General features: G+C 33.9%; 1 protein-coding gene across 1 annotated transcript; it reads right to left on the minus strand.

Annotated features, from left to right (window-relative positions):
- Positions 1–4,740: 4,740 nt before the first annotated feature.
- On the minus strand, positions 4,741–20,612 carry LOC124920357 (transportin MOS14). Its single transcript, XM_047460832.1, has 27 exons — positions 20,251–20,612; positions 18,909–18,986; positions 18,605–18,667; positions 17,695–17,742; positions 17,471–17,617; positions 17,202–17,333; positions 15,619–15,659; positions 15,154–15,245; positions 14,828–14,955; positions 13,998–14,073; positions 13,706–13,826; positions 13,534–13,633; positions 12,983–13,064; positions 12,215–12,297; positions 10,840–10,959; positions 9,795–9,846; positions 9,432–9,590; positions 8,335–8,458; positions 8,167–8,248; positions 8,009–8,097; positions 7,844–7,918; positions 7,696–7,750; positions 6,972–7,091; positions 6,795–6,887; positions 6,569–6,714; positions 5,933–6,110; positions 4,741–5,415 (listed from the first exon to the last, which is right to left on the minus strand). The coding sequence occupies exons 1-27, from the start codon at positions 20,371–20,373 to the stop codon at positions 5,149–5,151; spliced, it is 2,874 nt and encodes a 957-aa protein (XP_047316788.1). The 5' UTR covers positions 20,374–20,612; the 3' UTR covers positions 4,741–5,148.

Genomic DNA, 20,612 nt, shown 5'->3' on the forward strand with positions numbered 1-20,612 from the left:
TCCCTCAAATGCCCCAAATATATTAATCAATGCTCAAATATTGTATCTCCTCTCTCTGATCTAGAGTTGTCATATGACAACTTAACAGATGCATTCGTCAATGTTAGATGACCCAGATGCACTCGCCAGTGCCGGATGACCCAGATGTACTCGCTGGTGTCGGATGGCCCAGAAGCACTCGCTATTGTCGGATGACCCAGATGCACTCGCCGGTGTCGGATGGCCCTGATGCACACGTCGGTGCTGGATGGCTCAGATGCACTCACTGGTGTCAGATGGCCTAAAAGCACTCACCGATGTCGGATGGCCCAAAAGCACTCACCAGTGTCAGATGACCTAAAAGCACTCACCGATGTCGGATGGCCCAAAAGCACTCACAGGTGCTGAATGGTCCATATGCACTCACCGGTGCTGGATGGCCCAGATGCACTTGCTAGTGTTGGATGACCTAAAAGAACTCACCGGTGCTGAATGGCCCAGATGCACTTACCGGTGTCGGATGGCCTAGAAGAACTCGCAGGTGCTGGATGACCTAGATGTACTCGCCGGTGTCGGAGACCTAGAAGCACTCACTAGTGTTGGATGGCCCAAATGCACTCGCTGGTGTCAAATGGCCCAGAAGCACTCGCCGGTGTCGGATGGCCCAGATGCACTCGTTGGTGCCGGATGGCCTAGATGCACTCGCTGGTGCCGGATGGCCTAGATGCACTCGCCGGTGCCGGATGGCCCAGAAGCACTCGCAGGTGCCGGATGGCCCAAATGCACTCGTCGGTGCCGGATGACCCAGATGCACTCGTCTCTCTTTTCTAGATCCAGAGTTGTCTCAAAGATAACTTAACATCTTTCTTAGGTAACCCAAATATTCAAGTCTACTCAACAAATTAGTCAATGTCAGATGTGGCCCAGATGCATTAGTCAATATAGAGTTGGCCCGGATGCATTAGTCAATGTTAGAGATAGCCCGGATGCATTAGTCAATGTCAGAGATGGCCCAGATGCATTATTCAATGTCAGAGATGGCCCGGATGCATTAGTCAATGTCAGAGATGGCCTAGATGCATTAGTCAATGTCAGAGATATCCCGGATGCATTAGTCAATCCCAAAGATGTCCCGGATGCATTAGTCAATGTCAGAGTTGGCCCGGATGCATTAGTCAATGTCAGAGATAGCCCGAATGCATTTGTCAATGCTAGAGATGGCTCAGATATATTTGTCAACGTCAGATGTGGCCGGATGTATTAATCAATGCCAGAGATGGCCTGGATGCATTAGTCAATGGCAGAGATGACCTGGATGCATTAGTCAATACCAGAGTTGGCATTCTAGTGATGATCGGTGACGGTGGCGATCGGACATAGGAATGAATAAGAACCTGTAAAATACCACAGGTTAAACGTTTAAACCAGAGAAAAGAGAAAAATAAAGAAGATAGAGAGACTGACTTACCTCTCGCATTCTCCACCATCTTCCAACGAACTTTAGCATGGATGGAGATTGGAGAAGAAGAAGATATGTAGAGAGAGAGAGCGCACTATCAGAGCAGGTCTGATTTAAACGGCGGCCAAAGGATTGATAAAGCAGAAAACTACTTAAAAAAGAAAGTTTGTACAAAAAAATAAAAAACTTGTGTTCCTCCCGTTTCGGCAATAAAAAATTCAGAAAACATACCTGTTCATTTTCTCTCTTCTGCAATAAGTCACCGGGTGAAAAGATACATATTAGCAAGCAATATCTTGGTGATACAAGCACCTCATGGAACCATTACACTATCTCTGATAGATAAGTCAATGCCAGAGTTGGCCCGGATGCATTAGTCAATGCCAGAGTTGGCCCGGATGCATTAGTCAATGCCAAAGATGGCCCGGATGCATTAGTCAATGTCAGATGGCCCAGATGCATTAGTCAATGCCAGAGTTGACCCGGATGCATTAGTCAATGCCAGAGTTGGCCCGGATACATTAATCAATGCCAGAGTTGGCCAGATGCATTAGTCAATCTCATAGATGGCTCGGATGCATTAGTCAATGCTAGAGTTGACCCGGATGCATTAGTCAATGTTAGAGATTGCCCGGATGCATTAGTCAATGTCAGAGATGACCCGGATGCATTAGTCAATGTCAGAGATGCCTGGATGTATTAGTCAATGTCAGAGATGGTCTGGATGCATTTATTCCTCCCGTTTCGGCAACAAAAAATTCAAAAAACATACATGTTCCTTTTCTCTCTTCCGCAACAAGTCACCGGGTGAAAAGATACATATTAGCAAACAATATCCTGGTGATACAAGCACCTCGTGGAACCATTACACTATCTCTGATAGATAAGTACAGAGCAATTCAAGAGCTCTTTTAGCATGCTCAGGAGGAAGTTCAGTTAATCTCTGATAGTTTGTCCTTGATTGATAATCTCCTAGAATATTATAAGCCATATAGCTAGCATAAATTCAAATGAATGCATAAATTACACAGACAATCAACAAACCTGAAGAGAATTTCCTGCTTTGTTGAAGAGAATTTGCTGCTGGCAAACAGAGCATTTCAAGAGCTCTTTTAGCTAGCATGCTCAGGAAGAAGTTCAGTTATGATCACTACACTGCGGAGATTAAGTAAATTCTTCAATAAAACCAATTAGCTCAACCACCAAACAATATAATGTGATTTTAAGACAAAGAATGATTGATACCTTAAAGCCTCAACTAGATGAAGTGAATCTTCTGCAGAAACCTTAAAGCTACCTTCTAAAGTCACTGCTAGATCTTTGGTATATGTGAAAGAGGCCATCCAATGATCCGGAAAGTCTCTTCCCACAATCTAGGCATACTAAAATTAAGATCCAGGCAAAAAAATAATATTCCGTGGTCAATTTATGTCGACTGACATGAAATAAGTGGTTCATATATTTTTAATTTTTTTTGCTACTAGGTGTCTTTTCATGAATTCAGCACATGTAATAATGACTTGTACTAGGTTGTTTTTCCAATCATAGACAATGTGACTTTAGTTAGCATTGACTATGTATTTTTTTTTTATGTATGAATAAGATCTTATCATCTTCCTATGATCTCTTGCACAACTTTCAGAATTTGAAAAAGACCTCAAAAGTGATTGCTTTGGAGACCATACATTTTCTATGAATCTATATTTATTTATAAACTAAATGCAAGCGCGCTATAGATGAAACTAGCCAAAATGCATTTTAAAAAATTTACTCTTACAAATTTTTTGCTACTATTCTCTTAAGAAAATTATCGATGCGATATTAACTCTGAATCAATCATGCATGCCAATATACACACTATTTTTATTTTTTGATAGTGTCTCATTGTTAATCCTCAAGTAGACTGTGATCCCCCAATCTTTCATTCCAATAAAAACATAAGATTTATTCATAATAGTTTTGCTTACAAATGAATCATTTATGATTTTTATTTTTTAGTAGATGATCAATTGATATAAATAACGGATTTGTTGAAAGTTTCATCAAATCTTAATAATCATTACCAAAATTAATTTACATTGCTACACCCCAAATCCCTACTTCGACAAAAGGAACCTTATGGTAACTCCATTTTTTATTATAACCAAGCCCAAAACTAAATGAAGCAAACCTGGGGCAAAAATTCAGCTTCTGTAAAAGATACATAATCAGATATGGCCCTTATACCATCTTCATTTTGACTACGAGCCACAGCCTGAGAACACAAATCTCATATTCAGTTTATTTAAAACAGTAATTTAAAAAATAATTATAATTGTGAGATTGTATTAGGCATTCTCTGAATAAAATTATATGTATACTTTTTACTTTTGTTTAAAGTAATTTGGTATAATTTAAATATATATATATATATATATATATATATAATATATATATATATATATATATATATATATATATATATATATATATATATATATATATTTAGTATCAGTTTTTAAATCAACTTAACTATATATATATTTCTTTTCTTTTTTTTAAATTTAGTATTTTTAAATCAAATAAATTATTATTATTTATTTTTAAGGTAGGAAGCTAGTACAATATTTCATGATTAAGTTAATAAAGTAAATTTTTAAGATTTTGAGTTAAACTATTATAATTTTTCCAATTCTAATAAAATATATTTAAATTAGTTAAACTTTTATAAGTTAATAAAGTAAATTTATATTTATTCAAAAAATCATATTATTGATTTTGTAAATACTTTTATTTAATATATTAAGTTTATTATTAATTTAAAAAAATTAGTACAAATCACACATTCATTGTACTTTATTTATTAGATTAATTTTATATTTAATTATATATATAAATAATAATAAAATATAATTAATATTCTTTTAAAATAAATTATTACAAATTCTTAATTTGTAGATTAACTTATCCCTTGAACTATCTTGAGGATTAAAACATTAAATTATTCTTATTTTATATTTAATTTATTACATATTAATCACAAAATTATATTATTTATTTAATCCATTGTTTCACAAAAAAAAACTTAATCAAACAATGTTTTTAATTAGCAAGTATCCATCCACAACAAAGATGTCCATTTTCTACATAACCCATGAATCACAAATCATTACAAAAATGTGTAAAAGTTAATTTTATTCCTTTTTGTGATTCAAAATCATCTAAATATTTTTCATATAGTGAAAGCAATTATATGATCACCTTTGGAAATGAGTAAGATAATCATTTCATAAAAATGGAAAAAGACAAAAGACAAACCAATGTAGTACATAACAAATGAGATCATAAAAAAGGAAACAAAACATATTATCTTTTACATTGTAAAAGAAGAGTCTGGAAGACCAAGAAAGCAACTGAAAAAAAAAATGAAATTTACAACAAATTTCAATAAGTCAAGAGGAAAAAAAAAGGGAAAAAATCCATGATACTTACATGATCACTCAAAATCCCACAAATTAAATAGAATTTTCACAATAACAATTCTATACCACAACTCATATGACCCAAAAAAAATTGGGTTACATAGATATAAGAAAACTGCTAATATAATAGTATCAAATGGAAAAATAACAGGCAAATTTTAAACCACTCCTTTTCAAGCTGACAACTAAGATTTGGCCTCGATAAAAATTGGCCGCGCCCCTTCCATTGTTATGATACAACAGCCAAATTTAGCTCCGAATTTCCAATGGCTTCAATGCCCCTTGAACAATTTCCTGAACAGTTCGATTCCTGCGGCAAACCTCAGCCAGTTCTTCGATTGGAATTGTTAGAGCATTAATGTTAGCCCCAGATGCCAGATCAGATAATGCTTGAATAAAGCTTGACCGCTCCACCTCTTTTACAGCCGATAATGGGATTAATGATACAGCAATTTTCGCCCATTCTAAAGCACTAGACTTGTATGCTCGAGTTAGGGCTACTAATGTGTAAATCACCTGCATGTAAAATTCAATCATAAGGTTCTATATTACAAGTATAATATTGGCTGTTTTAGTATGATTACATTATTCTACGTAACATTCAAATTATAAGTTCAATTGACAAGAGTGGTTCCTAAGAGAGCAAAGGTTTCAGGGTCGATTCTTACTTAGAACGCCTTAAGTTGAAGTATGTGTCATGACTGTAGTGGGGTGTATCTTACATTAAAAAAAAACAAAAACAAAAATCAAATTATAAGTTCAAAAATTCAGATTATTTCAAAATAACCCTAGATAAAACAAGCCCTAAGACTGTTGATGGTAACTTAAGTGAGCAAGAATGCAACTACCTTTTGGAAAAACAAGTTTATTGCAATACAACTAAAATGATATGGATTTATTCGGGAACACTAATGAAGTAAATGTATAATAAAAAAGTTGTTGATTTAGTGTAGATAAAAATGGTGTGAGCTCCACTGAACAAAAGTAGCCAATAAACAGAAATTTTGCAAGGAAAATGAAGTATATTAGTTACCGATTCTATTCGAGAGGGAGGAAGTGCTCCAGTTAAGGAAGCAAGCAATATTCTGGTAATACAAGCACCTCGTGGAACCATTACACCATCTCTGATAGATAAGTACTGTTCTCCATGACCAGAATTACTAAGATCGCATATATCTGATAGAAAAGTTAATATGGAGTTGGAAGCCTCCCTGTGAAAAAAAATGGGAAGTGTTATACATCAAACCACTCCATCAATCAAATCAACATTCTAAACTATTACAGGATATTTTAGTCTTTAACACAAATAACCCCAAATGATCCAATTTTTAATCAAACAAGTTTTTTATCTTCCAAAAATGCCTACATCAAACAAGCTCTTTAATATCCATCCTTCAAAATCATTATGAACATAAGTGCTGTCAGAATCTTGGGGAAACCTGGAATGTAATTTATGTTTCTGTACAATATTTTGTTTACGATTTTAATAAGAAGTTTACACCTTTTTCTTCAAATAATGTTTTTTTTTAAATAAAAAAAATTAATTATTTAAAATGAAAATAAAAACTACATCAAACAAGCTCCTAGACAAAAGGTTGGTAGTTATTAAGTAATAGTGCTGCTGAATTATCACATGACTCGAGAATCGAGATAGAGAGAAAGGGAAAACCTGTGTTGAACAGTTATGCCAACCATGGAGCAATCAACCAATGATGGAAATATTGGAGATGGAAAGAATAATTGTGGGCAGTAGCGGATGCATCTTGATGCCAAGAGAAAACAATCATCTGCAATATCTGGCCTGGAAGTGAATTCCTGTGCACATATATATTATGCTGGTCAAAATCAACAACATAGGCAAAAGATTAACTGAACAATGGATAAAAAATTAATACCTCGATTTTAGTAAGCAGATGAGTAGTTTGGCTGAAGAGTGATTCTATTAATATTTTCAAGTAGTCAGCACATGACTGATCAGATCCAAATATCTGCACCAAATAATTAATCAAATGATTGCTAAAAGATAAGAACCATACAAACAAGGTTTCATAAATAAAATGAAATAATTTTACCTTTATAACCTCACTAGAGAGATAAAGAAAACAAGGTTGATGATGTTGTGTATACAGTCCTTGTATCTCCTCAAGCATTGCTCCAATAGTAACTCCCATGAATCTTCTTGACGTTCTTACCTGAAGCCAAAATTTGTAAACAAAATATTGTACAGAAACACAAATTACATTCCAGTTTTTCACAATATTCTTGACAGCACATATGTTCAGAATGTTTTTTGAAGAATAGATATTAAGAGCTTGTTTGATGTCGGGTTTTTTGGAAGAAAAAAGAAAGGACTTGTATTTAATATTTAAACTATTATAAATATTAAGGATATTTTGGTTAATGATATCAATGATTTGACTGATGATGGAATAAGGGGTTATTTAGATTAAACATCAAATAAGGCCTAAGACTTAAATTTGATCACAAAAGTAGGTCCTTTCACAGCAAATCAAGTTTGGCAATTAGACCGTCTTTATTAAGCTGCAGAGATTAGAATCTGCTTAACATGCTAACAATAATAATTATACAACCAGACATAGGTGCTACAATAGCACACACCTATTCTGACTTCTAACACGTGACCTATATGTTTTTCCCACACTATTTCCATGTAATGTGAAAATGAAAGCTAATCTTACTATTTCAAGTAAAGACGAATAACTAGAAAAAGTTTTTTTTTTTTTTTGCAATAACTCGAACAATTAGCTGAAAGAAAGATCTGTTATGCAAACTCACAGCATTTTTACACGCCCGACATAAGGATTCCATGGTCCTTGTATCCCAAGCACGACTGAATAGACATTTTTCAAATTGATTAGGTAGGGCACCCCTCTGGGATAATAAACGGCAATATTTTCCTAAGAAGAAAAAGTTGAGTTCTTACGTATCAAAAATTGCTTTGAATATCGGCCAAATCCTCTGAATTGTATCTGCAACAGCTTCAGGATGACTCGCATATCTACAGGCAAAATCTAGTTATTTCCATTAACAATAGAATAGACAGGTTAAAAGATACGTAAGAACCAGACATCACGAATACCAGACATACCTGAAGATATTTGCTAGTCTATCAATATGAACTGTTACATCACGAGCATTTACTTGTCCCAAGATAAGAGGCCCTTGATTGATAATTTCCTGGAATATAAGCCATTTAGCTAGCATAAATTCAAATGAATGCATAAATTACACAGACAATCAACAAACCTGAAGAGAATTTGCTGCTGGCAAACAGAGCATTTCAAGAGCTCTTTTAGCATGCTCAGGAGGAAGTTCAGTTATGACTACACTGCGGAGATGAAGTAAATTCTTCAATAAAACCAATTAGCTCAACCACCAAACAATATAATGTGATTTTAAGACAAAGAATGATACCTTAAAGCCTCAACTAGATGAAGTGAATCTTCTGCAGAAACCTTAAAGCTACCTTCTCCAGTCACTGCTCTTTGGTATATGTGAAAGAGGCCATCCAAGGATCCGGAAAGTCTCTTCCCACAATCTAGGCATAATAAAATTAAGATCCAGGCAAAAAAGAAATATTCTGTGGTCAATTTATGACTGACATGAAATAAGTGGTTCATATATTTTTATTTATTTTTCTGCCACTAGGTGTCTTTTCATGAATTCAGCACATGTAATGACTAGTACTCGGTTGTTTTTCCAATCATAGACAATGTGACTTTAGCATTGACTATGTATTTTTTTATGGAATCTCATTTTTTCAAAAAATAAAATTAAGATCAGAACACCAGAACTATCATATGATAAGATCTTATCATCTTCCTATGATCTCTTGCACAACTTTCAGAATTTGAATAAGACCTCAAAAGTGATTGCTTTGGATCTTACATTTTCTATGAATCTATATTTCGCTATAGATGAAACTAGCCAAAATGCATTTTAAAAAATTTACTCTTACAATTTTTTATGCTACTATTCTCTTAAGAATATCATCGATGCGATATTAACTCTGAATCAATCATGGCAGTATACACACTATTTTATTCTTGATAGTGTCTTATTGTTAATCCTCAAGTAGACTGATCCCCCAATCTATCATTCCAATTAAACATAAGATTTATTCATAATAGTTTTGCTTACAAATGAATCATTTATGATTTTTATTTTTTAGTAGATGATCAATTGATATAAATAACGGATTTGTTGAAAGTTTCATCAAATCTTAATAAACATTACCAAAATTAATTTACATTGCTACACCCCCAAATCCCTACTTCGACAAAAGGAACCTAAACGTAACTCCATTTTTTTATTATAACCAAGCCCAAAATTAAATGAAGCAATGACATATACCTAGATATTTCAAGAAATCTAATCATCTAAAAGGACAATGCATGTTCTGGTAGTGGTCTACACTTGTACCAGGCACATCTCAAGTGAAGCGATTGTACAAAGCTATTTGAAGTGTCCATTTATTTATACATGTATATGTAAAGTTACTTAATACGTACCATTGCAGATGTGCCTAAAAGCTAAAGCTGCCGCTGCCGCCGAGTCTTCAGAAACACTCATTCCACTAACAAGAATCTCAATCAATGAAGGAAGGAATGTGGTGAATCCACCAGGTGATGCATTAATCCACTTAGAATATGCCCCAATTGTCAAACACACTGAAAATTCAATAGCAAAAAAATTCAACATATTTACTGGTTAATCTTGTTGATCAAGAACCATGATATGAAATAGCAATAAAAATAAATTGATTGAGTGCTGCAAAGTAGCTTATCTCCCCCTCCATTGATAAAACCTTGTCAATATCAAGAAAGGAAAGCAAGAAAGCATCAAAGAACACTGTCAAAGAGTAATATTGCTACCAGTTGTCAAAAGCTGATGTTGACGAGGGAGTGTTGGAAGCAATGACATAATCTGAACAAGAACAGAAAGTAAAAATTATTAAGGAGAAATACAACACTATAAAATGTGGACGAGGAAGATTTCCAAAAGACCAATCAAACAAAAAAATAAGATAATAAAAAGCAGAACAAAACACAATAGTAACCAGAGGTGTGAGCCAGAGCTTTATCCAGTACATAATCATTATGAAGTGTACAAAGTCTACTCGTCCAAATCCAATTCATAGTTTTCTATGGATTAAAACTTCTTGAAATTGTATATTTTCAATTGTATCTACAAATTCAGTAGGCCAAAATTAAGTACAAATATTTATTACAAAGAATATTTACTAGTTAATTATAATATCACATAAGTTTTACGCAAGTAGTTTAAAGATTCAAAATTATATGTATATATCATTTTTGTCAAAATTGACTTGAAATTTCATTGTATTACAAGGTGTTATGTATTAATATTTAAGCAAGAGAGAATAAATCCAAAAGAAAGAAAGGAATCTATTGTTACTAGAAGTTTACATCACAATTTAATGAATAAACCACCCGGTATTGTCTCAGAAAATACCTCTGGTCCTTTTTCGCGAAGATAGTAACATTAAATTTAATCATTCTAAACTCTTAATCCACATTTGTCTCACACTAAATGCTAGAAAATGTCTATTTGTTAATCTTTTAAGTTTGTAGGTTCAAGATCTTTTTGGATTTCCTTCTTGATCAATAACAACTGCAGCGTTATCATACAAGATTATCATACCATTGTCACGTTTGAGTTTTTAGGGTTACGTACAATTACAGCTGATCACTTCTGTTTGATGCAATCCTTTTTTATCTGATTTTTTGAACAATCATCCAAATTCCATTCCATTAGCAAAAATTAGTTGGGATCTAAGGATCAACCTTTTTTTTACTTGCCATTACAATCTTATTTGCAATACTATGTGAAAAGATCAAAGTTCAGGTCAGGGCCATATTAACATTGAACTTATAGAAACTTGCTGGGGATGCAAACCTGGGGCAAAAATTCAGCTTCTGTAAAAGATACATAATCAGATATGGCCCTTATACAATATAGAGCAGCCTCTGCTGGTTGCCATCTGCTGCTTTCTTCATTTTGACTGCGAGCCACAGCCTGAGAAAATGGTGGTACGTTAAAGTTTGGAATAGAAATCCATCAGTGTGTGAACTGTTGAAACAATAGGCAATATAAATCAAAGAACTGCTTGGACAACTCAGACTATAATTTAATCATCTAATTATTGTGTGTTTAGCCAAATCGCTAACCCCAGAAAGATTCAGATTCACTGATGATAAAGGAAATAACTACACTAAGGGTGGTCTTTTAATAAGAAATAGAAACAATCTTTTTAAACTCAAAGACACAGAAGAGGACACATAGAGAAGGTCAAAGCAAAATTGCTTAATCTTCTCTAATGGACACAAAATAGACCTCAATGGACATTTCTCTTCAGGAAACTAAGAATATATCCGCAAGGAATTGCCCCTTCTTTAGCAATTCAGAAGGGTATAACACTAGATCCATGCTAGCCAATGAATCATCTATAGTATCCTATTCAACATTCTCTTTAGAAATTGGCAGCAGGTGGATAGCTTCAAGGAACACAACTGTTGCACAGAAGATTCTGATTTCTACCGCCAAATTGTTGAACAAAAAAGAACTTCATCCTTGAACTCATTTCCTCCCTCAATCATGTTGTTTATCTACTAGTTTTTTTAAAAGAACTCAGACGAGGTACTTCATGTTGTTTAGAAATTGTTTTTTAAAAGAGCAATTCACATTAATGCTAGTAAAATTATAATAGATAACACATTCTGCCAAAATTTTATGCAAAAAACACTGCCATTTTTTGTTCCATACTACGGATCACATACTAAATCATTCACTTAGCCAAGTAAAATGTGTTCAATAACATATGACGGAGAAAGCATATTGTAATATTATAAGGTGTTTATGTGTGCAATTCAAGATGAATACATACTAGCAATTACAGAACATCACCTTAGCATGTTCCTAAAAAGCTAAGTTCAGGAAGAAATTAGGAGGGTAAAGAATAGCCTAAACCTGATATAGATGAGAAGAAAAAACAGATTCATTCATAACATTTCTTACCTAGTACACTTACTCTACTCTTTATATCTAACTTCCTTCCTCAAATAATATTAATTACAATACTAGCTTTATCACTATTTACCCATATATCCTACCCTAATACATATCATATTAAAACAAGGAAACAATTTCCCTTTTATCTGTGAAGTAAAGACATTCCTTAATTCAAGTCTTCTTTTTTATTAAATCCTAACATAAGTACCTACAAGATGAATTATAAACCAATGGATGATCTGGCAGAAGATAGACTTATCACCTCACCAAACTTCATATAAAGAATCTTCAGTGTCGCTTCACCCCCTAGTACCACTGCTGCATCAATTAGAACATCCGCAACATCTAGTAAAATAAAATAAAAAAATCCATTACTGCCACATGGTGCTAAACCCATTATTTGCAATTTGAAATTAAGTAAATAGTCAAAGCCTCATATTACCTCATTACATGAATCTAAGAGAGCAATAACACACAGAAATACATTGCATAAGTTTACAAGTAAGTTCTCAAGAAACTTAAGTACAGAACTGAAACTGGTTATAGAACACTTGTCAATAAAATAGAAGACAGACAAACAGAAAGAGGTCACATTTACGATAAGGGCTAAATTCCTATATGATCAAAGTACTCCCATCTTGTGCACATCCCCCTTTTTTCTGGTGGAGGCAAGCATGAAGGAGGAAATATTTGATTCTTTCGATTCCGAAACACTTCCCTTGGAAAGTTTTTCTATTCCACTTATAATTCAAAATGTTTATATTTAACAGGGAAAAAGGTAATAAAAATAATATTAGACTATTTACAGCCTTGTCGATTGCAAATCTATGCATCAAAAACACAAATAAGTGGTAAGATATAATCATGTAAGCATCACATATGTTTTTATTTGATCATGCAAGCATGGCACATAACTGAAACAACAAAAGCAATTTGATACCAGAAAAGTGTCTGTCATGCATCTAGAACAATTACAATTCAGTTCATTATGTAGTGAATAATAACTACTCCATTAATGCCTTGTCTATACCATATCTAGTCTGTTTGAAATCCTTTTGATCCTCAGTCGTAAGCACTCCATAATCTTCCGGATATTGAACTCTTGAACTAACCTGAAAGTAGATTGAAGTAAAAAGTAATAAAAAAATCATCAACAACCATTACATTACATCAATTGTACTAACAGAATCCATAATGGTCAGGGAAACAACTCGACAAGCACCTCACTACCAGGCCTAATACATATTCCGAACAGTGATCAGTGCCTAGTAAATGAAGAAACTGCAATTGTTGTTTACTACCCACCCAACACACTAATACAATTGCTTTTGCATATCAAGTGAACAGAAAGTTAAAAATTAGATATCAGGTAGTACCAAATCCTAGAACACCTGGAGTTGGCAATCCAACATGTTCAAATGGACCAAATAAAAAATGAGGTTCCATAACCATATAACATATTGAAAGATATTGAGATCTTGGAAACTTACAATCAGCGATATTCAGGAAAATAAGGCTTCATAATCATAAGACATATTGGAAGCAAAACACATACTTGCAGGAAGCCCTAACAAGACTCACCAAGGAAACCAATGATTCATATGATGACTGAAATATCAAGATCCTGCGATTTCTTTCGGCTTCTATGGAAGATTCATCACCAAATGATGTGTAAGAGTGCCTGGAGGGCTGTAATCATCAATATAAGTACTTCACAAGAATTACAGCTGAGCAAAGGACCCAGAAGATTTACCTTTCAATCAGAATAGTCTGAAGATTGTGCCAAAAGTTGAATGTCATACAGGCAATGTCGTACTCTTGATGTGAAGCCACTTCCAGTAAAGCGTAAACGATCAACATAGATTCATCCGAGCCTGGAAACCCAAGAAAAGATATCACTGTATGGTAAGTTTTGGTCTTAATATAGATGAAGACAGACCTACTTATTCATTTTGAATGGGCAAGGGCGTTGGGTAATAATAGCTTAATGTGAGTGCATTAAGTAAATCTGGGGAAGAGTTCCAAGCAAAGAGGAAGACGCATACCATTGGCAATCAATTCAACATAAGAATCACCCATGTCAGCAAATAAACGAGCTATTGCCTTCACATCTTCTTCATCCTTAATGAAAAAGAATGAGCAAGTTAAACGAGTATTATGATTTGCATTATAATCCATTCATATAACAGCTAGGTAAACCTACATAGCAATAAATAGCCAACAGAAAGGATGTCATATCCACTAGATTTCTTATAGCCTGTTAAATATCAATATCCTTTTAGTCAAGGGGATTGTACAAAGGTAGAATAAAATTCCAACTTATTCTCCCCTTCAAAGTAATTTTTTTTTAAAAAGAAAAGAAATATACTTTGAAGTTTTATAGTTCCTAGGACCACAAAAATGACAATATATTCCTAGAAGATGGGTACATATGAGAACAAAATTCCCACATCAAAAATAGGAAATAAGATGCCATCACACCACATAAGTTAAGAAGGATAAATGGTTGTCCAAGGTAAAATAAAGGAAAGTAAACCTTACATTAGGTGTTTGGAATATAAACAACAATACTATTTATTGAGTGGGTAAAAACATTTCTAAACTGTTTAAGTGGTAGTGGGAGAAATTTAACTAACCAACCAAAAAACATTGCAAAAAAGATAATGTATTATAATATGCAGGGGCTGGAATCATGATATACACAAAGATAAAGTCAATCACAACTTTAGTTACACCATATGTATCCTGCGTAGAAAATTATGGAAAAGAGAAGAACTTCTATACCCTTCAAGAGACTGTATATGCATTGTTATGGTTTTGTTTTGATTATCCAGTAGAGATCTGAGAATGGTATAAAAGAATGCTCAAGTTATACCTTGGAAGGGTCTTTAAGTTGTTCCTTAAGGTTCATCACTTGAGGAACAATTACTTGAATTAAAGGCATCTGCTCAGAAATGCAAGACGAACGTTTTGATGATGTGTAGTGGATCAGCTCAGAAATAACTGCAAAAAATAATTAGAACATGGGTGTCATTAAAGACAACTAGTGAATGCTACAAGAAAGAAGATTTTGGTGATACATGCTACAAGAATGAAATCTTGGCTACTTAAAAGAGATGGCATAAAAGACTAGAACACCTTCAATCTAGTATCTTTGACACAATGACACCTTTAAACCTAAACTAAATATCTTCAACATACCATTGACGGATGCCTCTGAAAGGATGTCAGAATTCAAGCTAGAAAGAGCTGTAAGTACTAATGGATGAGAAACAAGAACAGCAGTAGGGATCCTGAAAGAGATAAAAAGTGAAAGAGATTAATTGCAAAACAGAAATAAGGAGATTTAAACCGGAAAAAGAATCAGTGTAAAATCCACTCTAAGCACCATGTATCCATTTTTTCTAGCTTTCTTTGGGGTTGGGGAGAATAAATGAAGTTGTATTTATCTGTTGATATGAGTTTTGAATGTAGACACTAGTTTCTTACTCAATGCCTGGAATAACTTTATTGTCACAAAAACATTTTTGGTTTAGCAAACACCATGGTTAAATGTATTTCCTAGTACGATATAGGTATCAACATTGGAAGAAAAACATATCACCCACTATTAAAGCCAAGTCCCAAATCATATAATGCTGAAAGGTGTGAAACAAAAAGAAGTACCTGGGCCTTAACCGTAGCCAAGAAGCAAATGCCTCAAGAACCTGTAAATTAAACAGCAACAAAAAACTAGAAACGTTATTCCAAAAAAATCTGGTCTATTTTTATACGATAAACTACAGGTAAAGATTGAACTATGCAAGTATTTGAGGTGCCACATGGGCAATGGTAGATATTTTACAATCCAAGAGCAGGATGACCTGACTAAATACGACCCTGGAAGGCCAACGTATTGAAAAGAAGGGACTGACAATGCATAAACATACATAGATACAAACTACTCATTTGTTATCTTCAGATTATAACTATAACAGCAAATCACCTGTTTAGTTAGTTTAATTATCTAATTAAAGCAAACTTTAAGTTAATTAATTTAACTTAGAACTCTAGCTTTGCATATAAGTAAGGTTGTAAACGTCCCCTCTTCTAACCTAGCGGCAAAAAAAGAGGTGGATATCCCCAGTCTCCCTGGAGGTCATGGGTTCGAGCTCTTCAGGCGACAAGTTCCGCTCACCTGGTTAATTGGTTAAGTGTGTTTGCGGATATGTGCTTAACTCGGAGATTAGTCGCACTCCGAAGGAGATGCGGAACCCAACGTTTTCCAAAATAAAAGTTGTAAACATATTGGTTGGTTTTGTTGATAGTATTTGATACTTTCCTCCTCTCTTGTTTACTTCCTTGTTCTTTTCCGCACTCACACAATGTTTAACAACAATTTGGTATCATAGCAGAACACTGATTTTCTACTCAAATTTGTCCATTCAGAATCTACTACTTTGTCTTACATTTTTATGCCAACAAAGACCTGCCTTGTTACCTTTCAAAGAATCTGCATTCCCCGAATATGGTTACCCATTCTGACTTAGCACATCAAGTTCACGATTTTGAAGACGGTAATAAAGCTACCCAAGAGAAAGTTTCAGCACTTCCACATGGGTTTGAAGCTATACATGTGAAGCTGGACCAACTACTGACTAAACAAAGGACATTTGAAGGTGAAAATCTTTTTTTTGGGAAAATGAAGGTGAAAATCTTGATCTCACTAGATTTAGATTTCACTATTGTGCACCAAATCCAGGGTTAGCAAAGCCCTTAGGAAGAAGTTCAATGTCAATATTCAACCTATATGAAATTTACATCCTAATACTCTAAAGTAGACAACACATAACCAATTAAAACCACTAACTACAAGTATCCTATATGGAAACACTTTTTATTTTGTTTCTAGATCTGAATCCCCATACAAAAATATTTAGAGACTAAACTTAGTAAGAGACAAATTCAATAAAACATGTATCTAGATTTAGATGGATAAACAGAGTTAAAAAGTGTTTCTAAACAATAGCATTAATAATATCAAACACATGTCATATTATTCTAGGAGATGTTATGTGAGAACTCTAATTCAAAATTAGAGGACGAGGTTGAGTTATAAAGCATGCATTAATAAGATTCCTAAATTCAAAAGATAACTAAGAATGAATAAAGCTAATAACAGAATTTACAAAAAAATGTAGACAATAAGATGAAATAACCTAGTGAGGAATTAATTTAATTCATGAAGACCTCAAAATAAAGGATCCCACCTGCTCTTTGAGTTCAACAAATTTTCCACAAGCAGTCAGGATATCAAGAGCAGCTTCAACAGCAAACGTCAATTCTTTTTCAAATTGGCGTCGTCTATCTGGACGAACTGCTATCTTATAGTTGAAGACTTCCTAATGTAGAGAATGTTAATCAGAATCCTCATAAGATCATAATGATCTAGCCATTCTTGTGTTATAGGAATACACAATGGATGGGTTACATGTTAAGGATGCACTTTAATTTTTAAATTTATACAACCAACATTTACCTCGGGTAGAACTTTAAGAAGCTCAAGAAAACTGGGTATGCATTCAGGATGAGATTTCATTTGATCTCTAAGCCAATTTACAATGCCACCATCACCCCAATCTTTTGTTGACACATGTACTGCCAATGCAGCCACTGCCAAACTAATCTAAAAAATGACCCATTTTAGAACACATTATCAGCTATAACATTGCACACTATGCAGGCACATAATCAGTTCAGTACCTGTGTTCTGACTTTTGGTGGACCCGTGTGAAATGTCTTCAACAATGTCTACATTGAAATCATTAGTGCAGAGTTAGATAAATAGATAGAAAGGTATGGCATCATGTGTAGAAAGCACCAGTTTCATATGTCAAACACAGCAAAAATAAACAATTTTACATGCATTATACTATTATCCAATAAAGATTTCATTTAGTATTCAGGGCACCTCCACATACTGAAAACACCTTTCAAATTAAATACTTTCAGAAGACCCCTGCTATTCCGGAAAACATAAAGCACCAGATGTGATCATTGGTTTCTCACATGGAAAAAGTTTATCTTCTTTGCTTAGCAAATGAAATGTAATAAATAAATAAACTCGCTATATGTTAAATACAACCATTATAAGAAATTGGTCTTACATTGTTACCTTATTGTACTGGGAGTATGCTTTCTATCTTCTTGATTTAAGTATTATCTAGATAACATATTCATTTTTCTATAGTTAAAGTTTCTCATCACTTACAAGATAAATATTTTAACTTTCACTAAATAGTGTCTTGATAAAAAAATCAACATATGCCATGTGTGTACAACGATTCTAATAAGAAAGCATTGTACTAAACCAAGAACGGATATTTGGAGACATTGCGTGTAATTTAGGCCTTGAATGACTCCAAAAAACTTGAAACAATTCTTTATATCCATTTGTATCAAAAGTAGACCACTCATTGAGATGAAATTCTATGAACAAAATGACAAGTCATCATATATCACTTTGAAAGTTTTCCCATGAAACTAACAAGCAACTTACTCTCCTGGCATAAAAGAAGTGAAACAACAATAGATTCATGTGTCCACAGAAATTACAATATGACTCTTAACATTCTGGGTAATTACTAAAATTGCAAAAATGAAGTGGACCTACAGTCAGGGAGTCCCGCAAGGGACAAAAGGCTTCAGGAGGTAGTTCTTCAAAATCTCGTTGTACCTATCAATCAAATATAAATATGAGAAAGCATAATAGAAGCCGCTAATAACATTGAAATATGATCAGAATATATTCGTGTGGACACAGTATCTGAGCTTGAAGTGGATCAAAATATTGTAGCATAATCTGAAATTCAGACAGCAATTCCAAATGCAAATGAAGCCAGTGAAAGAAATAAAATGCAAAGATTCATGGGCAAATCATTAAAATATAAAGATTGATGGGGGGAAACCATGGGTACCTTGCTTCTTAAAGTCTGAGAACAAAAGATTAATGTCTCCTGATTGCTACTGACATCATGAAGTAAATTGTCAGCCACCTGCGGGATTATCAGTACAGTAGTAAGCGCAAACATCAAGAGTTAACATACTAGATGTGGTCATGTAGACTTTCCGCATACCTCTGACAAAGCAATAGATTAATATAAAATGTGTATTCTTTGAATCATTTATCAAAATCAAAGTTTAATAAAAAAATGGTTAGCAATGAGATTTTTTCCTATTTCTTTTTATTTGGTTTGCCGTAAGGAATGACAGACATAAATTGCACTAAATATTATGCAAAAGCAAGCATGTGTATTGGCAAACCGAACACTTTTCTCTAGTCATATGGTACAATATACTACAACGAATGGGTGATACACAAATCAAAAGTATCAACTCCACTTCGTCTCAAAAGCATAATCCTCCATAAGCTTCTGTGGATAGCGATGCTGACATGAAACATTAATTCTGAATAACCCAATAAAACATGCTAAATAGATAACAAGTACCGTTACTTTATTTTAAGAAATGTTAGTAGTACTAAATTGTTCATCTAACCACATGCATCTGACAAATCATAGCTTGTGGTCAGTAACATAGTCAAGGAACCAGCTTGCAAAATAATATTAATAGCACACTCGCTGTCATTGCCAAAATCATGGATTGTATAGATATTTCTTTATCACCTGTAAGTAAATACACGAAGCTATATCTGCAAATATCCTTTTACATCTTCTACACTTTTTATGTACCTAAGTTTGACTAACTAGCTCTATCCAGAGTAAATCTGGTTTCTTTTCCATCCCCCTTGCTTAAAAAACATTGTTATTAACTCTGAAATCATTAGGAGTACAAACACAACAAGACAATGAAGTAGGATAGTACATGCAAAGTGTTAGTCCAGTTGGATAGTACATGCAAAGGGTTAATCCTTACATCGGATTCAGTATCCAAGATATAATCTTGATGGATACAAACAATAATAACATTTATAGGATAACATCAAACATGCACTGCACTTGGGTGGAGCTCAAAACAAATGAGATGAGTAGAACCATAGAAGAGTGAGAGTGAAGACGATGAGAAATATTAACCAAATTGCGGAAATAAAACCAACCAGATAATCAAGTTGATGACTTTCTATGAAATTTGAAGCACTGATTCAGTCTCTCTATATTAAGGACTTAACCAAATCAAAAATAATGAAAAAGAAACAATACCCAGAATTCCGTTCAGTTAACAGTTTAAAACCCAATGAGAAACCCATAAGTAACTGTAAGAAGAAAGGCAAAAGATAGAGAAATGGATAATATAATATACCTGCCAAGCGTCAAGTGTTCGCTGAAACTCTTGAAGCCATCGATCGGCCTCTATGTGAACAGCATCGTCAGGATGATGATAAAGAGCGTTTAGGGCTTGCTTGACTGCGTTCTGCAGTTCCATATGGCCAAAATTTGGAAAAGAAAGAGTATAAATCTGATATTGTATTTGTAACCTGTCTTTCTCACTCCAAATAGCTGATAATGTAAAGAAAGGATAAAGTAAAAGATGATCAATATGAGATTATAATCTCGGTTTCCGATTGTATTTGTTTTTTCCCCTCTTCTTCTCCACCGAGAGATCTGATTATAGAACGAGACTTGTTTTTAGAAAACCGGGGGTTTTTGAAACTCCTTTGGCGT

Source organism: Impatiens glandulifera, chromosome 1, assembly GCF_907164915.1.
Source record: "Impatiens glandulifera chromosome 1, dImpGla2.1, whole genome shotgun sequence".
NCBI classification, from domain to species: Eukaryota; Viridiplantae; Streptophyta; class Magnoliopsida; order Ericales; family Balsaminaceae; genus Impatiens; species Impatiens glandulifera.